The following is a 22580-nucleotide window of genomic DNA, read 5'->3' as shown; positions in this document are numbered from 1 at the left end:
GAGAGAGCTTGTTGGGTGGATAAACAGCATCTGAAACTGTTGAAACAATCGCTGATCAGATGCCCGAACCCCCTCAACTGGCTCCTTCCAACAATAAGACAATTACACTTAAACTGTAATAAAAAATCAGTCACAAAAAAAAAAATCACTTAAAAAAAGAACATAGTAAAATAAGAAAAAGAGACTTTATTAACAGTGATATAAACACATTACTGTACACATATACAGATCAGTTCAGCTCAATAGAAGAAGTATTGTTTATTCAATCAGATAATTTCACAGGCACAACAACATAACCCCCCCCCCCCCAGCATCTATTGCTATGGCAGTAGTCCAGTGGTTCTCTACGAACAGACTGTGGGTTTGAACACTGAGTAGAAAAAAAACTTCTGAAAATTCTGCTCTTCTCACCAGTTTAAGAAAGTTCTTGATGTTTTCATTAATTTAGGCATTTTTTCATTCATTAATTTAACAAAAATAATAAAAATATAAAAATAATACAATGAAAGAATACAGTACACAGTTTTTATTAGCTCACAAACACAACTAGCTACAGAGGAGTCTGTTTAAAATGCTGCTATCTGAAGTATGGAACCCGGGAAAGGCCATACTGCAAATATATATTTGTTTTATCCCAAGATAACGAAGCTTTGTTTTCTCAGTAATGGAACACTTACTCCGCTCCGAGACTACACAGTTTTGGTTCTTCAATGTTAACACTGACCTACAGTATGAACATGTAAAGAAACATAATCAATGTTTCAAATCATGGTATTGAAATGATGCAGTTATGCTTTTGCTACTCTATCAAAATATCAAGTAGAGCATCAACTTCATCATCATCACTTTTTCCCATCTCACAGGCGTTCAGTCTATCTCACACAAAGTCACAGAGCCATTCTTAAACCAGAAGCCTGGGAACAGCAGTTCTGTGAATTTGGCATGGAAGGTGTGTATGAGGCTCAGCTCTCCTGATGTGACACTGTAATAACTCAGAGAACCACCAACCCAATCCAGAAACACTGCTATTTTCTGGCACGGGGACAGTTGAATACGTTCTGACATTTTTCCATGCCTGGCAGTGTATCCAGTCTTGGAGCAGAGCAGACTCCATGAGATGTCATTGCATCCTAATCCACCACTGCTGTCCCATTTTCTACCCACCCCTCCATATGACACAGCGATGCCAACGGTCCCTTTCCACTCCACCTCCCAGTACCAGAGGCCTTTCAGACCCTCTTCACATAACACCTGAGTCCTATTAAACCTGCCCTCAGTTTCAGGTCGTTCCACCTTTTCCTCCACATTGCGCACAGTTTTGACTTTTCTGTTCCCTTCACAAAGAACAAGCCTCTTGCCTGTTGTGCTTTCATTGAACTTCAGATCTGCACCATCTACCGGAGACAAACAACACAATTCAGCGTGCTGAGTGCATTTTGTGTGGTTAAGAGACAACGAAACATTAAAAACAATCTGAAGAGGAGTAAACATGATTTTTATTTGTAATTTAAAACTTGTAGCTGTTTTTACAGTACAGACTATTACAGCCTGTACTACCAGTGAAGTTTGGTGACAGACATATTATCTGACCCTCATTTCAAAATTATCAGGAAGTAATAAAATACTGGAAATCAGAGAAAGTGGTTCATGATTTTTGCTCCAATTACATTTTGCTTTAGTGTAGTAGTTACAGTAAAACCTGTTGTAGGAGGACCAGCTACATCACCACACATATAAACACACATCCTGACGTCTCCACCTACCACACTGTCTGCAGCTTCGTTTTTGGATCGTCTCTTATATCATTGAGCAGCTTCGCTCCTTTCCCTCCCGGGTGGTTGTAACTCAGATCCAGATGTTTCAGGGGAGAAGCTGCGTTGGACTTGATAGCTGAGGCTAGGACAGAGCAGCCTTCCTCTGTCACCTGACCACCTGACAGTCTACAACACACACACACACACACACACACACACAGGGATTTTTGAAGTTTCTCTTTCTGGTTGATTGTGTGGGTTTCTGTTGCTACAAAAATGTGCAGTAAATGCAATGCACACTTACTTGAGAAACTCCAGTTTACAGTGCACACTCTTGAGGCCATCACCAAGTGCCACCACACCTGAATCCAGCAGGTCATTGTGACTCAGGTCGAGCTTTATGAGGTTAGAAGATGCAGACGTGAGGACTGAGGATGTTAGACCTTTGCAGGACTCCTCAGTGAGCTCACACCAACTCAGCCTGTGAAAAGATTTGTAATCAGAAATTCTGCCATTAGTGTCAGCTGTGGAAAAGTCAAAGAGTCACTGGTGGAACAACAAACTAGTCATTTCTGTTAAACCAGGAACATGAAAGAGAGCAGGTGAACCTCAGTTGCTGTTGCACTGGCTTCCATTGTTTAATTCTTTGGCTTTGGGATAATGGTAAGTGGGAAGACGGTGAGGGATCATGTTAGTGTTGTTGCACTTGTGACCTACTCATTGGCTGTGGTCTGTCATTACACTGTTTGAGTTTACATGGGCCCAACTTGTAGCTCGCCCAAGTGGACAATAAAGGAGGATGATTTCTCATGTTGAATTTTGGCCAAGAACAAAGAGCCAACACGGCACCTGAGGATGACTTCCTTTATATCCCAGTCATTACCCCAAATAATGATAATTAGAGGTTAAAATTACTTCCTCTTAAAAAGGAGTTTTTCGTCCCCACTGTCCCCAAGTGCTGCTCATTGTGGGAACTGTTAGGTTTCACTGTATTATATTGTAAGATCTTTACCTTACACTGTAAAGTGCCTTCAGACTATGTATGTAATGATTTAGTGCTATACAAACAAAATCGAATTTCTTCATTTCATTCAGAGGCAAAAAGAGGCTGCTACATGTAAGGACCATCTCTTTGGGAGCGCAGAGTCAGCTGATGAATTTGGAAAATGTTTAAAGAAGAAACTTGACCAGAGGAATTTGTGGGGTGGGTAGGATCACACTGATACTAGGATTAATTTATGACCGGCTTCCATCTCCCCAAGTCCTGGCTTAGTGAATGGGTAGGTGGCATGTGTGTGGTTCTTTGTATTAAGGTATAGCTTCACTTGTTTTACACATCAGGGTGGAAAACAAGCCTGTCTCAAGGAGGTTATACCTGGAGACGTCACAGGGTTACCAGGACCAAGGGGGTGGTCTCCATGAAGCTGCCATGGTTATGTTTTTATGGTCTGATGCTTTTCATTGTGTGTGTTATTATGTGCTGGTTAAGACTTTTAATGGGTGTGTTTTAGTGTTACTTGAAGTGTTAGATCTGGTTTCTCTGTCAGAGTGGACTTTCTGCATGGACTCTTTGCATTACACTCTAAGCTTTATGGTAGTGTTGTTTATAGTGAGATGATACAATCATATTTGCAAAAACAATCATTTTTCAAACTACTTACAAAGTAGTTTTGGAGACTTTGACCACTGGCAACACTGCCAGAAGAACTTTCTCTGATTTCAGGTACTTTTTCAGATCCAACACATCAAGTTTCTCATCTGACATCAGCAGCACAAAGGTCAGAGCCGACCACTGGGAGGCTGAGAAATTTTCAAATGCCTGTGTTTCTGACGTCAGGTACTTTTTGACTTCTTCAACAAGAGAGTGGTCATTCAGCTCATTCAAACAGTGGAAAAGATTGAGGTTTTTATCTGCATCACTGATGTCTTCACTGATCTTCCCTTTGATGTACTCAACTGTTGCCTTGTTTGTCTTCTTGGGATTTTCTGTCTTTTTCAGCACCTCTTGCATTAGATTTTGATTGGTCTCCAGAGAGAGACCAAGCAGGAAGCGGAGAAACAGATCCCAGTCTCCATTTTTGCTACTTAAAGCCTTGTCCACTGCTGTCTTGTAGAGGTCTGATGCAGGAGACTCTGTGAGCAGATTTTCACCTTTGTTATTGAATGTGTGAGTGACATAAAAAGCTGCCAGAAACTCTTGGATGCTCAGATGGACAAAACAGAAAAACTTCTTCTGGAACAGCCCACAATCTCCTTGTTTGATCTGAGTGAATAACCCTGAGAAGACTGCAGTTTTTTCTATGTCAATATCGCGATCTGTCAGGTTTTCCTCTGTGAAAAGAAGGTTTCCTTTCTGTAGCTCCTCAAACGCCAGTTTTCCTAAGGATAGGACTGTTTCCTTGTTCCTTGTATTCCAGCATGAATCTGCATCAGAACTCTCACTTGTCCCCTCTTCTCCATACTTCACATTAGCCTGTCTGCATTGCAGCAGCAGAAAGTGTATGTACATGTCAGTCAGAGTCTTAGGCATCTTCTCTTCCTCCTCTTCTTGTCTTTCTTTTTTTGTTTGGAGCAGATTAAACAAGTCCTCCAGAACTTTTGCAGTGATCCAACAGAAGACCGGGATGTGACACATGATATAAAGACTCCTTGATTTCTTGACATGTGACAAGATTTTCTTAGCCAAATCCTTATCACTGAATCTCCTCCTGAAGTACTCCTCCTTCTGGTCATCCTTGAATCCCCGCACCTCTGTAACCCAGTCAACTTTATCAGCAGGTATGTTATTGGATGCTGCAGGTCGGGAGGTGATCCAGACTTGAGCCTCAGGAAGCAGGTTTCCTTTGATAAGGTTTGCTAGCAGGACATTCACTGAAGTTACCTTTCTCACATCTGTCAAATCCATACATTCACTGAAGTTAAGATCAAGGCGACATTCATCTAGGCCATCCAGGACAATCAGAATTTGGTACTTGTCATAGTTTTTTATTTCTGATTTCCTCATAGCAGGGAAGAACTGATGAATAAGTTCCTCAAAACTGAGTTCTCCGTCTTTTCTCAAATTCAGTTCCCGGAAAGGAAGTGGAAATGTAAAATATATGTTTTTATTTTCTGTACCCTCTGCCCAGTCCAGCATGTACTTCATTGATGCAAATGTTTTTCCAATGCCTGCCACTCCAATAGTTAACACAGTTCTAATGGGTTTAATTTCTCCAGATGCAAGTTTGAAGATGTCATGATATTTAATGGGTGTTTCTTCTATTATTGGTTTGAATTTTGCCTCTTGAACCTGTCTGGACTCATGCTGAGCATTGACCTCTCCCCTCTCCCCTTCTATGATGTAGAGATCCGTGTAGATGTCATTCAGAAGAGCAGAGGTTTTCTGCTTATCAATCCCTTCAGACACCCGGGCAAATTGCTCCTTCAGCTGAGACTTGAGTTTCCGTTGACTTGTGACACCAGGCTTCTCTGTGAGAAAATATTTTGAAGTCATTGTTGACAGAAATTACCAAAGCACATAGGAATACAAGATTTTTTTTTTTTTTTTTTTTAATCTGTTTAATTACACACGCTCACACACTTACTCACATACCTTCGGGCAATTTAGAGTCACCAATCAACCTAATGTGCATGTCTTTGGACTGTGGGAGGAAGCCGGAGTACCCGGAGGGAACACACCCAGACACAGGAAGAACATGCAAACTCCCCACAGAATGGCCCCAGGCCCAGGGTTCAAACCCAGGACCTTCTTACCAAAAGGTAATATCAAACCAAAAAATGACTTCAATTGCAAATTGAACAACAAGCAAATGCAACAAAAAAATTTTTTTTCTTTTGACTTCATGTGCAAGATAGTTGAGCAGGAGTAATGAAAAATCTGTACCACCTGCAAGTCTGTCATCATAATGCACATTCAAAAATATAAAAACCGTAATTAATTAATCATTTATCAGTTTCAACAGAGATAAAGCAAAAAAGTCTTCACATTATGAAGTTTTTTTATGATCTTACCTCGTATTTCTGTCATCCTGTCAAATGAATTAGCAGGCAGCCGTTTAGCAGGTGAAGGTCGGGAGGTTATCCAGAGCTGGGCAGATGGAAGCAGGTTTCCTTTGATGAGGTTTTGCAGTACCACATCCACTGAGGCCGGCTCTCTCACATCCGTCAAGACGTCACTCTTGTCAAGAGGAAGCTTAGATGCGTCCAAACCATCCAAGACAAATAAAACTTTGAAACATGCATAGTTGGATATGACACATTCTTTGGTTTCCTTGGAGAAATTATTCAGAAGTCCCACCAAACTGACTTTTTCCTCTTTTATCATATTCAGCTTAGAAAAAGTAAGTGGAAATAGAAGCTCTTCATCATCTTTGGCTTTGCCCCAGAACAAATTTTTCACACTAGTAAAAACTGAATTCTCAGTATTTTTTCCAGCCCACTCATTTATGAATTTCTGCACATGGAAGGATTTTCCAATATCAGCTTCTCCGATAGTCAGCACAGTTCTGATACTTTGTCCTTTTTCATCTTTGAAGATTTCAGATGTTGCATTCACTTTTGTCAAAGATTTTGACTCAGTCTGCTCATTTTTCTCTTCATCATTGACTTCTTCAGTGTCTTTTCTAATGATGTGTTCTGTGTTCTTCTGGTTAGGATGATTGGTGTCTTCAACTAGAGTGTTTTCTCTAAGAAATCTTTTCTTCAGGTTTGATACCAGCTGCTGGCGGCGCTTCGCAGTCTCTGAGTAAACAGAACAATTCAGCATATTAGACCAGCTTTTGTTTTATTCTTTAAACTTCTCAATCTAATAAAAATAACGACACATATTGATCACACAGTGTAGTAAAAGCTATGAAAATGTCCTTGTTTCTTACCTCGACATTCTGTCACTGTCTGAATATATTCAGGAGGAATCTTGTCAACTCCTGAAGGTTGAGAGATGATCCAGAGACGAGCAGAGGGAAGTAAATTCCCCTTGATGAGGTTTGTTAGCAGCACATCCATGGAGGCTCGCTTTTTTATGTCAGTCAGCTCCTTGTTGTTTTCAAAGTCAAGATGAAGTTGACATTCTTCCAGGCCATCAAGGACAAAAACAACTTCATACTTGTCATAGGTAGGAACCCTTTGCAGCTTGATGTCATTGAAGAAATGATTAAGCAAATCTTTCATGCTTAGAGTTTCACCTCTTCTTGAATTCAGTTCACTGAAATGAAATGGTACTATCAAGTCTATGTCGTTGTTGGATTTTCCTTTTCCCCAGTCAATCATGAGCATCCTTGTTTGACATGTTTTACCAATTCCAGCCTCTCCCTTCATTAGCACTGATTTCACTGACTTCTTCCATGAAGATTTAAATATTTCATTGTAGCTTTTTACAAGTTTATCGTCCTTGTTTTTGACACTTCTTATCTTGTAGAGTTCTGTGTCAATCTCATGTTGACTCTGATCATCTTCATAATCTTTGAGGAATTTCTTCTTCAGGTGTGCCCTGAGTTCGTGTTTAGCATCTTTCTCTAATGTGACAAAATACAATAAAAATCTTAAAACCTTAAAATGAAACGCTGCATTAATTTCACAAGAAGAATAAGATGGAAACTATTAAATATAGTGTCAGTGTCATGGGATTGTCATATTGTGTTTTACCTTCAGTTAAAGCTCAGCGAGGAATACAGCAGTATAATGTTAACATGTGACTATGAATATCCAGTGTTACGTGATTTTGATTCCTTTGTTAAATGTATCCATGTTTGAGTACCTGAGTGTGTGGTGAATTGAAGTGGGTCATCCTCAGACTGGACGCTCTTCTTGGTAGAACTGCTGGACTCTGGCCTCTGTTTCTGGAGCCGGCTTCAGCACAGACAAAACATTTCACTGATCAGTGCTCAGTGCAAGACAAACAGTGTTTGCTCAGTTGAAGCTAAAAATAGACATCAAATAAAACCTTCCTGAAGTGGAAGTGATATCTCTCTTTCTGATTTGATTTCAGAACAATTTTTTGCCCCACAGAGAATCTGCCTGTTTGCCTTCATCATGTACTTTACTGCCCTCTTATGGTGGTGGCAGCGTATTGTACTTGAGAGCTGGTTTGACTTCCAGCCGTTGCATCTTTAGTTTCGATCATTATCATGGGTGTGACCGTGTTCCACTGACAAAGGCCGGGGCTTAGCAAGAAGGAGGGCAATTTTTTTTTTTTTTTTTTTTCATAGTTGCACTTTGAGGATAATCCTAGGCTCTTTGACAGGTAACTAGTAGAGGGTGACGCGGGATTGGATTTTCACAACAGTGAGTGTTTCTACTTCTGCTTGCCAATCAATCTCTCTTGCACACTTCCCCAGATACCCGAAGGGATGAGAGAAAGAAAGGTTGACAACACCGAGGCAGGAAAATGTAGGTCAAAGGTCAAAGTTACTTCATTTTTCTGTTAGGAGCTTCATTTGTGTTAAAAGCGTCAAGTACATCCACAAAAGTGCATCACAACACAACATATACATGACACCACATACAAGTGTGGCTTAAAAAATTTAATGTCCCTGAAACTAAGACATAAAAGTGTTTAAAAAGTACATAACTAAATAAAACCATAAATAAATAAAACCAGCAGAGGTTAACTCAGGTGTTATTGAGTCTAATAGAGGTGGGCACGAAACTTGTGGCCCGTTTAGTCCTGAGTGGTAGTGATCGGTATCTGCGGCCTGGCGGGAGGAGACTATAGTGAATGTTGAGTGTGTGTGTGTGGGGTCAGATGCTATTTGAAGGCCTTTTCATCTGGTCCGTCAAATGTAGATGGTACTAAGTAGATCCAGTTCAAGACCAATAATTTTTGCTGCTCATTCTGATAATTTTGTTGAAAGCATTGAGATGGATTTTGTTCAGGGCTCCAAACCAAGTTGTGAAGTTGAAGGTGATGATGGATTTGATAAAACATTAATAGAAAGCGAGTAGGATGGACTGGTGCACCTGGAGTTTATGGAGTTTCCTCAGGAATAAGAGGCGTTGTTGGCATCTGGAGAAGATTTTTTCACTGTTGTGTTTGAAGGTGAATCTATGGTCAATGGTGGTGCCAAGATAATTGTACTCCTCCACTCTCTCTATATCCTGGGAGTTGACTCTCAATGCAGGGATGCTGAGCTGCTCCTGTCTGCAGTCAATGATCATTTCCTTAGTCTTAGAGAAATCAAGGTAAAGGCAGTTCCTCCTACACCACTTTGTGAATGAGTCCATCTCAGCCTGGAGCTTCCCCTCAGTGTTAGTGGTGTCGATGATGACTGTATCGTCCGAGTACTTGATGTAGGTTATCCCAGGTTCTAAGGTCCTGCAGTCATCAGTATAGAGGGTGAACAGCACAGGTGAGATTATGGAGCCCTGTGGAGCACTGGTGGAGATGGTTCGAATCGAGCTGCACTGGCCATTGACTCTTACCCATCGCTGTCTCTCTGTCAGGAATGAGAGGACCCAGAGGATGAGATGTGGGTCAACACCCATTTGGAGCAATTTACATCCCATCAGGTGAGGCTGCACTGTGTTGAAGGCACTGGAGAAATCCACAAAGACCAGTCTGACGTATGCCTTGGAGCTTTTCAATTTGAGCATAGGCACCATGCAGCAGTGTCACCACAGCATCAACCCAACTGTGTTGTTTATATGCAAACTGGAGATCAGTGTGCATGCCTACTTCCGATTGTAGCTGGGTAAGAACAAGCCTCTCCAAGCTTTTCATTACCAGAGATGTTAACAGGTCGGAAGTCGTGTGGGTTGGGGTGGGGTTGCTTTTTTTGGGTACTGGGCAGATGATAGAGGATTTCCATATTATGGGTATTGAGTGTTCTGACAAGGAGCAGTTGAAGAGCTCACAGAAGACACTGGACAGCTGGCTGCAGCAGGCCCTCAGCAAACGGCCACAGATCTGGTCAGGCCCAGGTGTCTTTATTTGTTTCCCTCAGGATGAATTCTACCTCCCCGGGATGCAGTTCCAAGGTTGCAGAGGAGAGTGACATGCAGCCAGGTCTGATATTAGCTCCTCCCTCTCTACTGAGTAATTGTGCTGGTCAAACCTACAGTAGAAGTTGTTCAGGTTCTCTGCTATGTTGGCACAGACCTTAAAGTTGGATGCAGTTGTATTGCTAGGGAGGCCAGCCAGTGTTTTCGACACCCCGAGTTTCTCTACCTTCTCCTTGTACCTTCTCTTAGCTTTTCTTATTTGTCTGTTCAACTTGCTGAATGAATTTGGATTCTATTCTGTTTCCTGAATTAAATGCAATTTTCTTTTCATTGAGGGTGGTTTTCAAGGCTTTTGTGATCCAGGGCTTGTTGTTAGGAAATACCTTGATAGATTTTGTGGGGACTACCATCTCCTCTCCTGAGGAACGTCAGTGGCTTCCTCTAAACTGCCCTGAGTTAAAATCTTCCACAACTAACAATCAAAGTAGTCCTGTAATGTTTAATGTAGAACTCTGTATTGTCACTGGAGTGTGACATTAAAGATAACCATACAATGATACTGCTACAACAGTGAGCACGCATATTGTTTTTCTTAATATGGCTCAGTCTTGAAGATGAGAGGATTGTCTTTGGACAGTGTCAAACCTTAACATCTTTCACATTATTGATGAGCCTCAGAGTAGAACTTACAATACTTCTCTCACTATCTCAGTCATTGTTTTCAGTTTATTTTCTATTTGACAACAAATCTGGGTCTCCTTTACTGAAGTTGAGAGGGTTGTGCTTGGACCAGTCACTTTTCATGGAAACATCACTGGGTGCAGGAGAGACTGGTCTGTCTTTCTCAAGCGGGCTGTAACACAGATTGTAAAATATTGTTTACAGTGTCAAATCTTAACATCTTTCACATTATTGGGGAGCCTTATTATATTTTTCTCACTTACTCAGAGTCATCCTTTTCAGTTTATTTTTTCTTTAACTCCAAATCTCACTGTATCAAAGCCCCAACATTTCAAAAATGTCTTACCCTGTTTTTTCTTTACTGAAGTCTAGAGGGTATTCCTTTGACCAGTCACTTTTCATGGAAACGTTGCTGGGTGCAGGAGAGACTGGTCTTCCTTCCTCAAGTGGGCTGTAACACAGATTGTAGAACAAAATATAGTGTTTTACTTTTTGTGTACACAATTACAATGGAAAACCGTGCGCAATAAAACGATAACATTCAATTTACGTGTAAACTGATTTTATCTCAACTCATTTTTGTGCCTCTTTTATTTAAAAAAAAATATAATTTTAGTTATTTATCTAATTTCTTTATTTGTTTTTTTATTTGTTTTTCCATTGAAATTTACAACCACGTTTCCAAAAAAGCTGGGACACTGTGTAAAATGTGAATAAAAACAGAATACAATGATGTGCAAAACATGTAAACCCATATTTAATTGAAAATAGAACAACAACATATTGTGGCGACCCCTATTGTTGTGTGATGGTATTGTACACCTCTGGTCACCAGTGCTTTCTGGTGACACCTGGGCCCAGTGTTCACCAGCCTAGATTTTTGTTAGGAATCATAATTTTACTGTTTTGATTCTTTAATAAATACTCTCCCTCCTTGTCAGGAGCCAGGCTGTGACAAAGTGGGGGCTCGTCTACAATTAAGTAAAGTTACGTGGTGTTTGTTTGATTTTTGGAAAGCTTTGTTACCTGTTTGGTTTGGCACATGGCGCGCTGATCAGCTGATTGGGCCCTGGTGTGCATGGTGTGCAGTTAGTAATTTGGTTTAGTTTGGTTGGTGCATAGATCCTGGGAGATGCATCATGTGTTAAGATTTGTGGAAGCGTCTTTCTTGCTCTTTTTGGAAAGTGGTTGGTTGGTCCGAAGATAAGGTAAGTGTTGTCGCCCTGGTGCACTAGTTTCGAGTTTCCCCTTTGGGATGCGTCAGTTTTGGGGTTTTTTTGTAGTGTTGCGACAGCGTGGTTAGTGTCAGTTGTCTTCGGGGAATTGTCTCGTGGGCACATCCGTGTGATCTTGTGCTGTTGCCTGCTTGCAGGTGGCTGCACAAACACGCTGGTTTTAAGTGCGTAAATACCCACCGCAAGTTGCATGAAGTCTAGGGTTGAGTTTTATTTAGATCCATGTTAGGCAGTTAGTGGGGAAAAACTCTGGGGGTTCAGTCTGACCTCAGGTGTGTATTGGGAGAGGGCTAGCACTTTGTGTTCTGTTGGGTCCAGCTAACAAGTGGTTATGGCTTCTGTGTCTGAGTTTTTTGATGCGCCTTCAGAGGTGTTTGTTTGTGGCTTTACAAAGGATCAGTTACTACAAATAGCCGAGCATTATAGGATTAATGTTGCAGATAAGAAACGTAAAAGTGACATTACAGACATTATTTTGTCCACTTTAGTGGAGTCAGAAGGGTATTTTGCGGAAAGAGGCTTTTTCAGATATGGCAGCGCCAGGGGTGCCAGTGTCCGTGCCAGGGTTAGAGCTGACATTTGAGCAGCGCAAGGAGTTACTGGGTATACAGTTTGAGCAGGAAAATATACAACTTAAGGTTGAAATGGATGGGGAAGTTCAAGTGGAAAAAATTCGGCAAGAGACTGAAAAGTTGGAGTTGGAGCAGTATAAATTGAGCTTGATTAAAGATGGAAAGCTTTCAGCTGAGGGGTCGGTGGTTTCTCGAGCTGAGCAGAGTTCCTTAGATGTGGTTGCTAATCTGCGTTTGGTGCCTAAATTTAATGAACAGGATCCCAATGCGTTCTTTCTTTTGTTTGAACGCATCGCGGATGCAAAACAGTGGCGGGACGCAGACAGAACTTTAATGCTTCAGTGTGTCCTGACTGGTCGGGCTCAGGAGGCCTACTCAGCATTAAGTGCCACTGATAGTTTGGATTATTTTAAGGTTAAGACTGCAGTTTTGAAAGTGTACGAGTTGGTCTCTGAGGCATATCGCCAAAAATTCAGGAACTGGGAGAAAGGCAATAAGTATACTAATGTAGAATTTGCTCGTGATTTACTGTCCCACTTTAATTGCTTGTGTTCTGCTGCAAATGTGAAGGATTTTGAGAGCCTCTGTGAATTAGTGGTGTTGGAGCAATTTAAGAATTCGATTCCTCAACATATTGCAATATATGTAAGCAAACAGAAGGCAGCTACTGTGCTTAAAGCGGCGGAGCTGGCCGATGATTTTGTCCTGACCCACAAAGGGAGTTTTGGAGATGCGTTCTCTGGGAATGTTGGGATGCGTAGGGGGAATAGCTATGGTAACCCTTGATACTGTGCACAGTTTTCATAGTCTGGGCCCTCACATGCTTTTAAGCCCTCTCATAATAAAGATGGTGGAAGCAGGAGGTGTAATTATCGTCAAGGCACTGGTCATTGGAAGGATCAATGTCCTATTTTACAGTCTAGAAATAAGCGTAAATCTTTCTCACCTGCTCTTGCTCTGGCTTGTTCCAGTATTTCAGGGCTTGAGCTGGTATTTGATGTTCCAAGTATTGATGGTTTTGATCCTTTTATTTCAGATGCTGTTGTCTCTTTGGTTGGCAGTGAGGAGCGTGTGCCAATAAAACTTTTGCGTGACACAGGCGCCAAGCACTCGTTCATTATGGGGTCATTCTTGCCTTTTTCACCTGTGACAGAGACCGGAGATTTTATCTTGATGTGGGGGATGGGTATGGAGCTGATACCTGTACCGCGGCATAACATGGTGCTTGAGTGTGATCTGGTACCCGGTGTCGTTTCTGTTGGAGTGCGCCCCGCTCTTCCAATTGATGGGGTGATCATGATTCTGGGGAACGATCTGGCTGGCGGTGCTGTGTGGGCGGATGGGCCACCTCCTCCCGTGGTTTTGTCAAAGCCACTGGCATCTGGGGAGCTGGATGTCACACCCAGAGGTATTTCCAGCTTGCGCCGTAACGCATGCGCAGAGCCGTAGTGTGGTTGCACCAGTCTCACCTACTCCAGGAGTTAGTGAGGTGAAGGGGGATTCTGGTTGTGTGTTCTCCTTGCCTGATCTTCCGCCCAGCTTCGGCCCGCTGCCAAGAGAATAGTGGGTTAAGAGCCAGCAGGTCAATCCATCTCTGTCCAGTTTATTAGACAGTACTATTTCAGAGGATGAGATAAAACATGTTGCTGCTGGGTACTTTTTGCAGAACTGATTGCTGCTGAGAAAATGGGTGCCTTGTGACGGTGATTTTGTTGGTGAGCCAGTGTTTCAGATGGTTGTGCCTGAAAGGTTTCGGAATGCAGTGTTAAGAGTTGCGCACGATGACTCGGGGCACTTAGGCATAAGGAAAACTTATGATCGCATCCTAAGGTTTTTTTTTTTTTCGAGGTTAAAGCGCAATGTTTCCAATTACATTAAAACGTGTCATCTTACTGGTAAACTAGGTCAGTCTGTCAAGCCAGCACCTCTGTGTCCCATTCCAGCAATGAGCAAACCGTTTGAGCATTTGATTCTTGAATGCGTGGGGCCTTTGCCCACTTCTAAATCTGGTTGTTCCTACTTACTGATGGTTATGTGTCAAATTACAAGGTACCCTGCTGTATATCCGCTGCTGTCAGAGCATTGACAGAGTTCATCTCTATTTTTGGCATTCCGCGTGTGGTTCAGAGTGATCAGGGCACTAGTTTTACGTGCGTCAGCCTATCACGCTCAGAGCCAGGAAGCCTAAGAACGCTTTCACCAGACTTCAGCCAGGGAGGTTGTGCAAGAGAGCACTGGGTTTAGCCCTAATGAACTTGTGTTTGGCCATACAGTGTGTGGTCCTCTGGCTGTTCTTCGAGATGGTTTGGTGGAGGCTGATCCTCCAAAGAATCTGATCGATTATGTCAATGGTTTCCGACATCGCTTGTACACAACCATGGAGATGGCGCGAGAAAATCTGGAGTATGCTCAAAAATGAAAAGGCTATATGATCAACAGGCTGAACGTCGCCAATTTAGCCCTGGGGATCAGGTTTTGGCCCTTTCTCCTGTAGATGGTTCTCCGTTTCAAGCAAAATTCACAGGTCCATATACTGTGGAACGGCAGGTGTAAGAGCAAAATTATTTCATTGCCACTCCAAAGTGGAGAAAAGTTTTTGTCACGTGAATTTGTTAAAGCCATACTATTTGCGTATGAGTGATGCTAAAATAACACATTCTAAGATGCAGTGTGTGAATGTCAGTCCTGTACTCACAGTTAATTCTGCTCCTCCAGGTCCATTCGTTTCTGCTGTTGGGGGGGGGGGAAGACATGGATGTCGGCACGCCAGACAATGCAGTTGTTTGCGGTAGGCTCAAGAACTCTGAGACGCTGCTGAATTTGGGCAGTTTGTTAACACATTTGCAGGAATCTCAAGCTACGGAATTGGCTGAATTGATTAGTGGTTGTCCAGCTTTGTTTGGTGGTGTGCTGGCACACACACACCAAGTGGAGCATGGCATTGACATTGGAGATAGTGTGCCAATCAGACAGCGGTTTTGTGGGTGTGCGCCATGCAGGTGTGGAGTCATGGAGGCTGAGGTGAACTACATGTTGAAGAGCAGTGTTGCAGTTCTGTCGACCTCCAGTTGGACATCGCCTTGCTTGTCGGTGGATGAATTGCCTCGATTCTGTACAGACTACCGTAAGGTTAACACAGTTACTAAGGCAGATTCCTATCCATTACCAAGTTTCTGCGTTCATAACACCTGCTGGTTTGTATGAATACACAGTGATGAGCTATGGATTGCATAACGTGCCCGTGACGTTTCAATGCTTAATGGCGCTGGCACTCATTTGGGCACTCCAACAGTTCAAGGTCTATATTGGTTCAGGTGGTCCCCTGATCCTTTCAACAGGCCAACAACCTGGTCAATGCAGTCTTCCATGCGTGGTAATGGATAGGAAATGTAATAGTAAATGTTGAAACTGAGAAATGTTGTTGTTTTATGAAAAATATAGGCTCAATTTGAATTTGATGCCAGCAACACATTTCAAAAAAGTTGGGATAGGGTCATGTTTACCACTGTGTTGCATCACTTCTTCTTTTTACAACACTCTGTAAATGTTTAGGAGCTGAGCAGATCAGTTGCTGGAGTTTTGAAAGTGAAATGTTGTCCCATTCTTGCCTGATATAGGATTTCAACTGCTGAGCAGTTTGGGGTCTCCTTTATCAATTTTTTGTTTCATGATGCTACAAATATTTTCAATGGGTGACAGGTCTGGACTGCAGGCAGGACAGTTTAATGTCTGGACTCTTCTACTACAGAGCCATGCTGTTGTAATACGCACAGAATATGGTTTGGTGTCGTCTTGTTAAAATATGCAAGGCCTTCTCTGAAAATGACGTCTGGATGGCAGCATATGTTGCTCCAAAACCTGTATATACCGTTAAGCATTAATGATCTCGGGCCTAGAGAAGTCGGAGACATTTCTGGATCATGTTTGGATATGGTTTCTTTTTTGCATGGTAGAGATTCAACCTGCTTTTGTGGATGAATCAGCGACGAACTGTGTTCACAGACAATGGTTTTCAGAAGTGTTCCCGAGTCCATGCAAAGATTTCCACGATAGAATCATGTCTGTTTTTAATGGAGTATTGTCTGAGGACCTGAAGATCACGGCCTCTCGATACTGGGTTTTCAGGCTTGTCCCATGCTCAGTGATTTCTCTGGATTCTCCAAATGTTGAAATTCCTAAATTCTTTGTAATTTTACATTGAGGAACATTATTTTAAACTGTTGCACTACAGTGCATCCGGAAAGTATTCACAGTCCAAGGAACTGTCTGTAGACCTCTGAGATAGGATTGTATCAAGGCACTGATCTAGGGAAGGGCACAGAAAAATTTCTGCAGCGTTGAAGGTCCCAATGAGCACAGTGGCCTCCATCATCAGTAAATGGAAGAAGTTTGGAACCACCAGGACTCTTCCTAGAGCTGGCCGCCCGGCCAATCTGAACGTTCGCGGTAGAAGGGCCTCAGTCAGGGAGGTGACCAAGAACTCGATGGTCATTCTGACAGTGCTCCAGCGTTGCTCTGTGGAGAGAGGAGAACCTTCCAGCAGGACAACCATTTCTGCAGCACTCCACCAATCAGGCCTGTATGGTAGTGGCCAGATGGAAGCCACTCCTCAGTAAAAGGCACATGACAGCCCGCCTGGAGTTTGCCAAAAGGCACCTGAAGGACTCTCAGACCATGAGAAACAAAATTCTCTGGTCTGATGAAACAAAGATTGAACTCTTTGGCCTGAATGCCAAGCGTCATGTCTGGAGGAAACCAGGCACCGCTCATCACCTGGCCAGTACCATCCCCACAGTGAAGCATGGTGGTGGCAGCATCATGCTGTGGGGATGTTTTTCGGCAGCAGGAACTGGGAGACTAGTCAGGGTCGAGGGAAAGATGAATGCAGCAATGTACAGAGACATCCTTGATGATAACCTGCTCCAGAGTGCTCTGGACCTCAGACTGGGGCGAAGGTTCATCTTCCAACAGGACAACGACCCTAAGCACACAGCCAAGATAACAAAGGAGTGGCTTCGGGACAACTCTGTGAAGGTTCTGCAAAGAAGAATGGGAGAAACTGCTCAAAAATAGGTGTGCCAAGCTTGTAGCATCATACTCAAAAAGACTTGAGGCTGTAATTGCTGCCAAAGGTGCTTCAACAAAGTATTGAGCAAAGCTGTGAATACTTATGTTTTTTATTTTTAATAAATTTGCATTTAAGTTTCAAGCAAACTTTTTTCACTTTGTCATTATGGGGGATTTTGTGTAGAATTTTGAGGTTAAAAATGAATTTAATCCATTTTGGAATAAGGCTGTAACATAACAAAATGTGGAAAAAGTGAAGCGCTGTGAATACTTAACGGATGCACTATTTGCTCATGCAGTGTTTCAGAGTGGTGAACCTCTCCCCATCTTCACTGCACAGAGATTCTGCCTCTCTGGCAGGCTCTTTTTATACCCAATTATCAACTGACCTGTTGCCAATTAGCCTAATTAGTTGTGAGATATTCAACCAGGTGTTTTTTCTTCTTTAGCATTACACAACTTCTCCAGTCTTTTGTTGCCCCATCCCAACTTTTCTGAAACGTGTTGGTGGCATCAAATTCAAATTGAGCAGATTTTTTTTTAAATAAAACAATACAATTTCAGCATTTCAACATTTGATATGTTGTTTTTGTTCTATTTTCAATTAAATATGGGTTTACATGATTTGCAAATCATTCTGTTTTCATTCATTCTCTTTGACATTGTCGCAACATTTTGGGAAATGGGGTTGTATTTGAAGTTCAAGTCCACTCTTAAAAATACTTTTTTTTTTTTATGTTCAATGAATGACTAATCATGTTAAATAATCGTGATGTCAATATTGATCAAAATTATTCTGAATATGATTTTTGCAATAAACAAGCATCCCTATTTCGAGTCCCTTTCTTCAAAGCCTAAAAACCAAGTGAGAAGTCTTGGTGTTATTGCTGACTGCCACATCAAGCCTACAGGATACATGTCTAAACAGGATCTAGAAGACTAATTTATTTTCCAGAAGGTTACTACTACTATAATTGTCTTTTCTCAGATCTTCCCAAAAAACACTAATGCAGCCACAACAGATTCAGAATGCTGCTGCTGGAGTTCTAACAACAACCAAGAAAGCTGGACATGATACACCAGTTCTCAGATTATGATAAAAACAAAGCAGTTTGAAGCTGCATTCACTTTTTATGCTACAGCTGATGTGCCCCAACGCTGGCCACTTTTTAAAAAGCTAAAGACGTTGGTGTTCATCTCTGCTTTTAATGGCTGCTAATAACTGCACTCTGCCTGTTTATCTATTTTATTGCTTTCAGTCTTTGTATGTATTTATACACCTTTATCTTTTTATTTTTCAATGCTCTGTTCTTTTTAACTATGTTTATGTAACACACTTTCAATTGCCTTGCTTAAATAAAACACCAATTACAGTTTTTCTGAATTGCTAAAACACTAACTCACATTCTCTGAACCAAACGCTCAGTGGCCTAAACCCATTTACTGAATCATTCACTGGTTGCGTGAAACTATGAGCAATTTTCACCTTGTTAGACACAAGTTGTATATCACCTTTACCCTTTTTGCAAAACTCTAAACACATTCTCACTCACTAAAACACACTATACACTTTTTGATGACGAAACTAATATAAGCCAGTTCAGACTGCATGGGTTGATGAAGGTTGAAGTTTAGGAGGACATAGGCACTGTAGCAACTCAGAAAGGGTCAAAGATCAACAATTTCATAATGCAATGTTGCTGTTTTACTGTTTCCAAGCGCTGAATCCAGACATTCACTACTATTTTAGCACTTGTGAAAAACTGTAATAGACTCCAGAGGGAACTTAAAAGTGAGGACAGAGAATCGTTCCCACTTCAGCAGATAAAAGGGAAAACAGCCTTCTAGTATCAATATCTGCACATACAGTGCTGTACGTCATTCTGTACAAGGAGATGGCTTTTGTAAATATTACTCAGTATGAAGAGTGTAGCAAGCACAGTCAGGTGATTTGATGTTAACACCCTGGTTAAGCTCCACTTACCTCTTAGTTGATGTGGCCATGGCTTGTTCCTCAGACAAGTTGATCTTAGAGGCCATTTCACCTGTTTTCTGCTCTGCAGTGAGGCTGAATGCGGTGGTTGTATCCTGTTCCTTTGTTAGAGAACGACATTATTTCCAGGTCCTTGTCTTTTTCACCACATTACAGCTGTTGCAGAATATTGTCCTCAAATTTGTGTTCACTAGATAGGCTTTGACATTTGACACAAAGGCTGCCCAGCATCTTCTCTATACACAGGCTATGTCCACACTGACTTATATGATAAATCTCTTCCTCCCCAGATGCACTCATTTAAATATGGCCAAGGTCTAGGAGTCTTATGACTTTTTAGAGGGTTATCACGGGAGGACAATGTCAGTGGTTTATGATTAATAGAATCAACTGTAGTATGTGGACCTTGATTTTGATGTGTGGCTTGATACAGATCTAATATGGTGTGATTAAGGACTGATTCTAACTTCTCTATCACCTCAAAGGTCTGTATAAATCTGAGTAGTCTAACTTATCATAGAAAGTAAGCAAGGCACATTATATTGCTTATAAAAGCTTAATTTCCATTTCCCAAAAACAGCTAAATAAAGTTATGCAATACATTTGTGAAATACACATGTGATTAGAAAAATAAGTGCACATAAAATAAGCATCACAAAAGGTAAAGAACACAATTTTAAAGGCTACAGCCCTAATGTGAGCACATTATCAGACATCATCAGTCACACAGTATGTTGTAGTGTGTAGAGAGATGTGAAATATGTGCACAAGGAAGTGGCCTGCAGGCCATACATGGTCTTTCAAAATTCTTCCTCCTTGGCTCTAGATGACTCTTACTTGTTGAATGTAGCTGACACTCCAGTTGGCAAAATCTGCTTTTCTGTATCTCATAAGAAAAATAACAGAGGTATTCATGCTTTATTCCAGCAACACGCTGTCTCTTTACCCTGTGTTATTTTTCACTGGAGTCAATTTGTTTCTAATATTTGTTGGGAAAAGGTGTGGATGCTGCCGCACAGATTCCTGAGTAATAACAAAATAAAAGAGGTTACCTTTAAATTATTACAATTAAATCACAAAAGGTTAAACAACGTGGACACCAAGTGTAACTAAATACTGAACAAAACTAACTAAACCCAAAATAAGTGGTAGTAGCTTATGGACTGCGCAAATGCACAATCTGTTTTGGGATGAAAACATTTGTGGATTCCTCTTAAACAATATCTATTGGCAGCTCTATTTTGGTTGAACTGTCTATGGGTTAACATACCTATGCAGAACAAACAAGTACACTGAAATGTTTTCAGTGAAAGTGAAAACACAAATACATGCATGCATGTCCACACTGCCATGGAGAAGTTTCATATGGTTTTCACTAGATGGCACTGTTGCAGATATATTGCTCAATCTCAGCAGTATTTAAAACTCTTTCTCTCCCAGTGTTTGAAGCTGGATCTTATCAGTTAAAAAAAAAACAAAAAAAAACCTTTAACTGCCAAAAGATGTGTTTGTTGCATTGGGTAGAGCAGGTTCTGAGTGTTCAGGGCTGTTTTGAGGGATGATTGTGTTATTATTATTATTATTATTATTGTTGTTGTTGCTGTTGCTGTTGCTGTTGCTGTTGTTGTTGCTGTGTTGCATGAGGATAAGTGGAGAACATAATAGGCTATAGCCAGACATTACAGTGTGACTTCAGTGGAACATGTCAACAGGATCAGTTTTAACTGTACAGTGTGACAGACATCAATATCTTAATATTTCTCATAGAGAAATGTTCTGTATTAGTGATGGGAATTCCGTCTCTTTTTCGAGAACCAGCTCTTTAGGCTCGGCTCACTAAAAAGAGCTGACTCTTTTGGCTCCCAAGCGGCTCTTCAGGTTGTTTTGTTGCTTTAATTAATTTATTATCAACAACAATATAAAATTATGCACAAAATGAATTACTAATGTAAAAAAAGTGTTTTTTATTTATATATGCGTATTATATAAATGTGCTTTTATTTATTCACTCCACATAAAATGTAAAAAAATAAATTATAAAATACAAAAACCAACTATTTACAATTCAACTTTTAACTATTTAAATTTTCAGCTTTTTCCTTTTAACCAAATTTAAAGTGAAACAACACAAAACACTGCAAACCACAACACAATAAAATATAAATTAAAATATGCAAAACAAAAACAAAAAAAATGAACAGCCAGATCTTTAATTAAGGTAAAGGTTGGCATTTAGAAATACCAAGTGCCTCAGCTTTGAGGAGCTGATCCGGTTTCTTCTGTCAGTAATTATCTGCCCTGTTTTGGAGAAGATTCTCTCAGAGGGGACTGATGTTGCCACAATACACAGTCTCCATGTCATCACCTGGGTAAGACGTGGATAAATTGAAGCCTTGGTCTCCTACCAGCTCAGTGGGTCTGCACTTCTCTGGCAAAGGGGCTCATCAATGTAGGATCTCACTTCCAGTATTTCATCTGCTGAGGGATTCCTTCTGGTAGTGTCTCTCCTTGGCAGGTAGGGAGTGACAGACTAAGAATAAGGCTTTGAAATGAATTATGATTAACCTTAGGCTTAGGATTTATTAATAAACTGGAGTGATAAATGGCTGCCACTCCTCCTCCTCCTTGGCCTGTGCTTCGAGAAAGAAAAAAAAAAAAACACGGCTCCCAATAAGTAGCCGGCTCCCGTCGTTCACTTCAAAGAGCCGGCTCTAAGAGCCGTTTCAATCGCGACTGACACATCACTGTTCTGTATGCCTACTTCGTCATGACTGTCTTAACTGTTTATTTCCTCTTTCCACACTCATTAAAATATGGCCAAGGGTCTTATGACTTTTTAGAGGGTTATCACGGGAGGACAATGTCAGTGGTTAATGACTAATAGAATCAACTGTAGTATGTGGACTTTGATTTTGAAGTGTGGCTTGATACAGATCTAATATGGTGTGATTAAGGCCTGATTCCAACTTCTCTATCACCTCAAAGGTCTGTATAAATCTGAGTAGTCCAACTGAACAGAGAAAGTAAGCAAGGCACATTATATTGCTTATGAAAGCTTAATTTCCATTTCCCAAAAACAACAGCTAAACAATGTTATGCTATAATTTTATGAAATACACATGTGATTAAAAAAATCAAGTGCACAGACAATAAGCGTCACAAAAGGTAGATTTTTAAAGCCTTAATGTGTCACATTTAACCATACAAGTCAAACTTGTGAGTTCACCTGCTGGTTGGATTGGATCAAGTTCAAGTCCAACTAACAAACCACTCCAGAGTTCGTTTCGGACCAGACTGAGAGCACCTCCACAAAAGGATCTTGTTGCGATTGTTTTAGTCT

General features: G+C 41.1%; 2 protein-coding genes across 2 annotated transcripts in view; both read right to left on the bottom strand.

Moving 5' to 3' along the window:
- Positions 1 to 310: 310 nt before the first annotated feature.
- Positions 311 to 22580, bottom strand: part of LOC139620039 (uncharacterized) — a 77966-nt gene continuing 55696 nt past the window's right edge. The window contains exon 23 of the transcript XR_011690724.1: positions 311 to 724. The gene's annotated coding sequence lies outside the window, so the exon portion shown is untranslated. The remainder of the gene's footprint in view (positions 725 to 22580) is intronic.
- On the bottom strand, positions 718 to 6923 carry LOC139619881 (NLR family CARD domain-containing protein 3-like). The gene is made up of 7 exons (XM_071474957.1): positions 6629 to 6923; positions 5766 to 6494; positions 3416 to 5222; positions 2059 to 2235; positions 1764 to 1940; positions 1668 to 1717; positions 718 to 1394 (listed from the first exon to the last, which is right to left on the bottom strand). The coding sequence occupies exons 1-7, from the start codon at positions 6921 to 6923 to the stop codon at positions 868 to 870; spliced, it is 3762 nt and encodes a 1253-aa protein (XP_071331058.1). The 3' UTR covers positions 718 to 867.

The sequence above is a fragment of the Trachinotus anak genome, unplaced genomic scaffold (assembly GCF_046630095.1).
Source record: "Trachinotus anak isolate AG129_WGS33_773 ecotype Australia unplaced genomic scaffold, CSIRO_AGI_Tana_v1 ptg000004l, whole genome shotgun sequence".
NCBI classification, from domain to species: domain Eukaryota; kingdom Metazoa; phylum Chordata; class Actinopteri; order Carangiformes; family Carangidae; genus Trachinotus; species Trachinotus anak.
The sequence above is the reverse complement of the archived record's forward strand: the minus strand, read 5'-3'. Positions and strand labels throughout refer to the sequence as shown.

Bases quoted from the DNA above. Each gene is read 5' to 3' on its own strand.
- LOC139619881 (XM_071474957.1), bottom strand. From the start codon at position 6,923: ATGAAAGATTTGCTTAATCATTTCTTCAATGACATCAAGCTGCAAAGG. The intron at 5,223-5,765 runs GTAAGATCATAA...ATTTTCTCACAG, and splicing joins CAGGATGACAGAAATACGAG to AGAAGCCTGGTGTCACAAGT. The intron at 2,236-3,415 runs GTAAGTAGTTTG...ATCTTTTCACAG, and splicing joins AAAGTCTCCAAAACTACTTT to GCTGAGTTGGTGTGAGCTCA.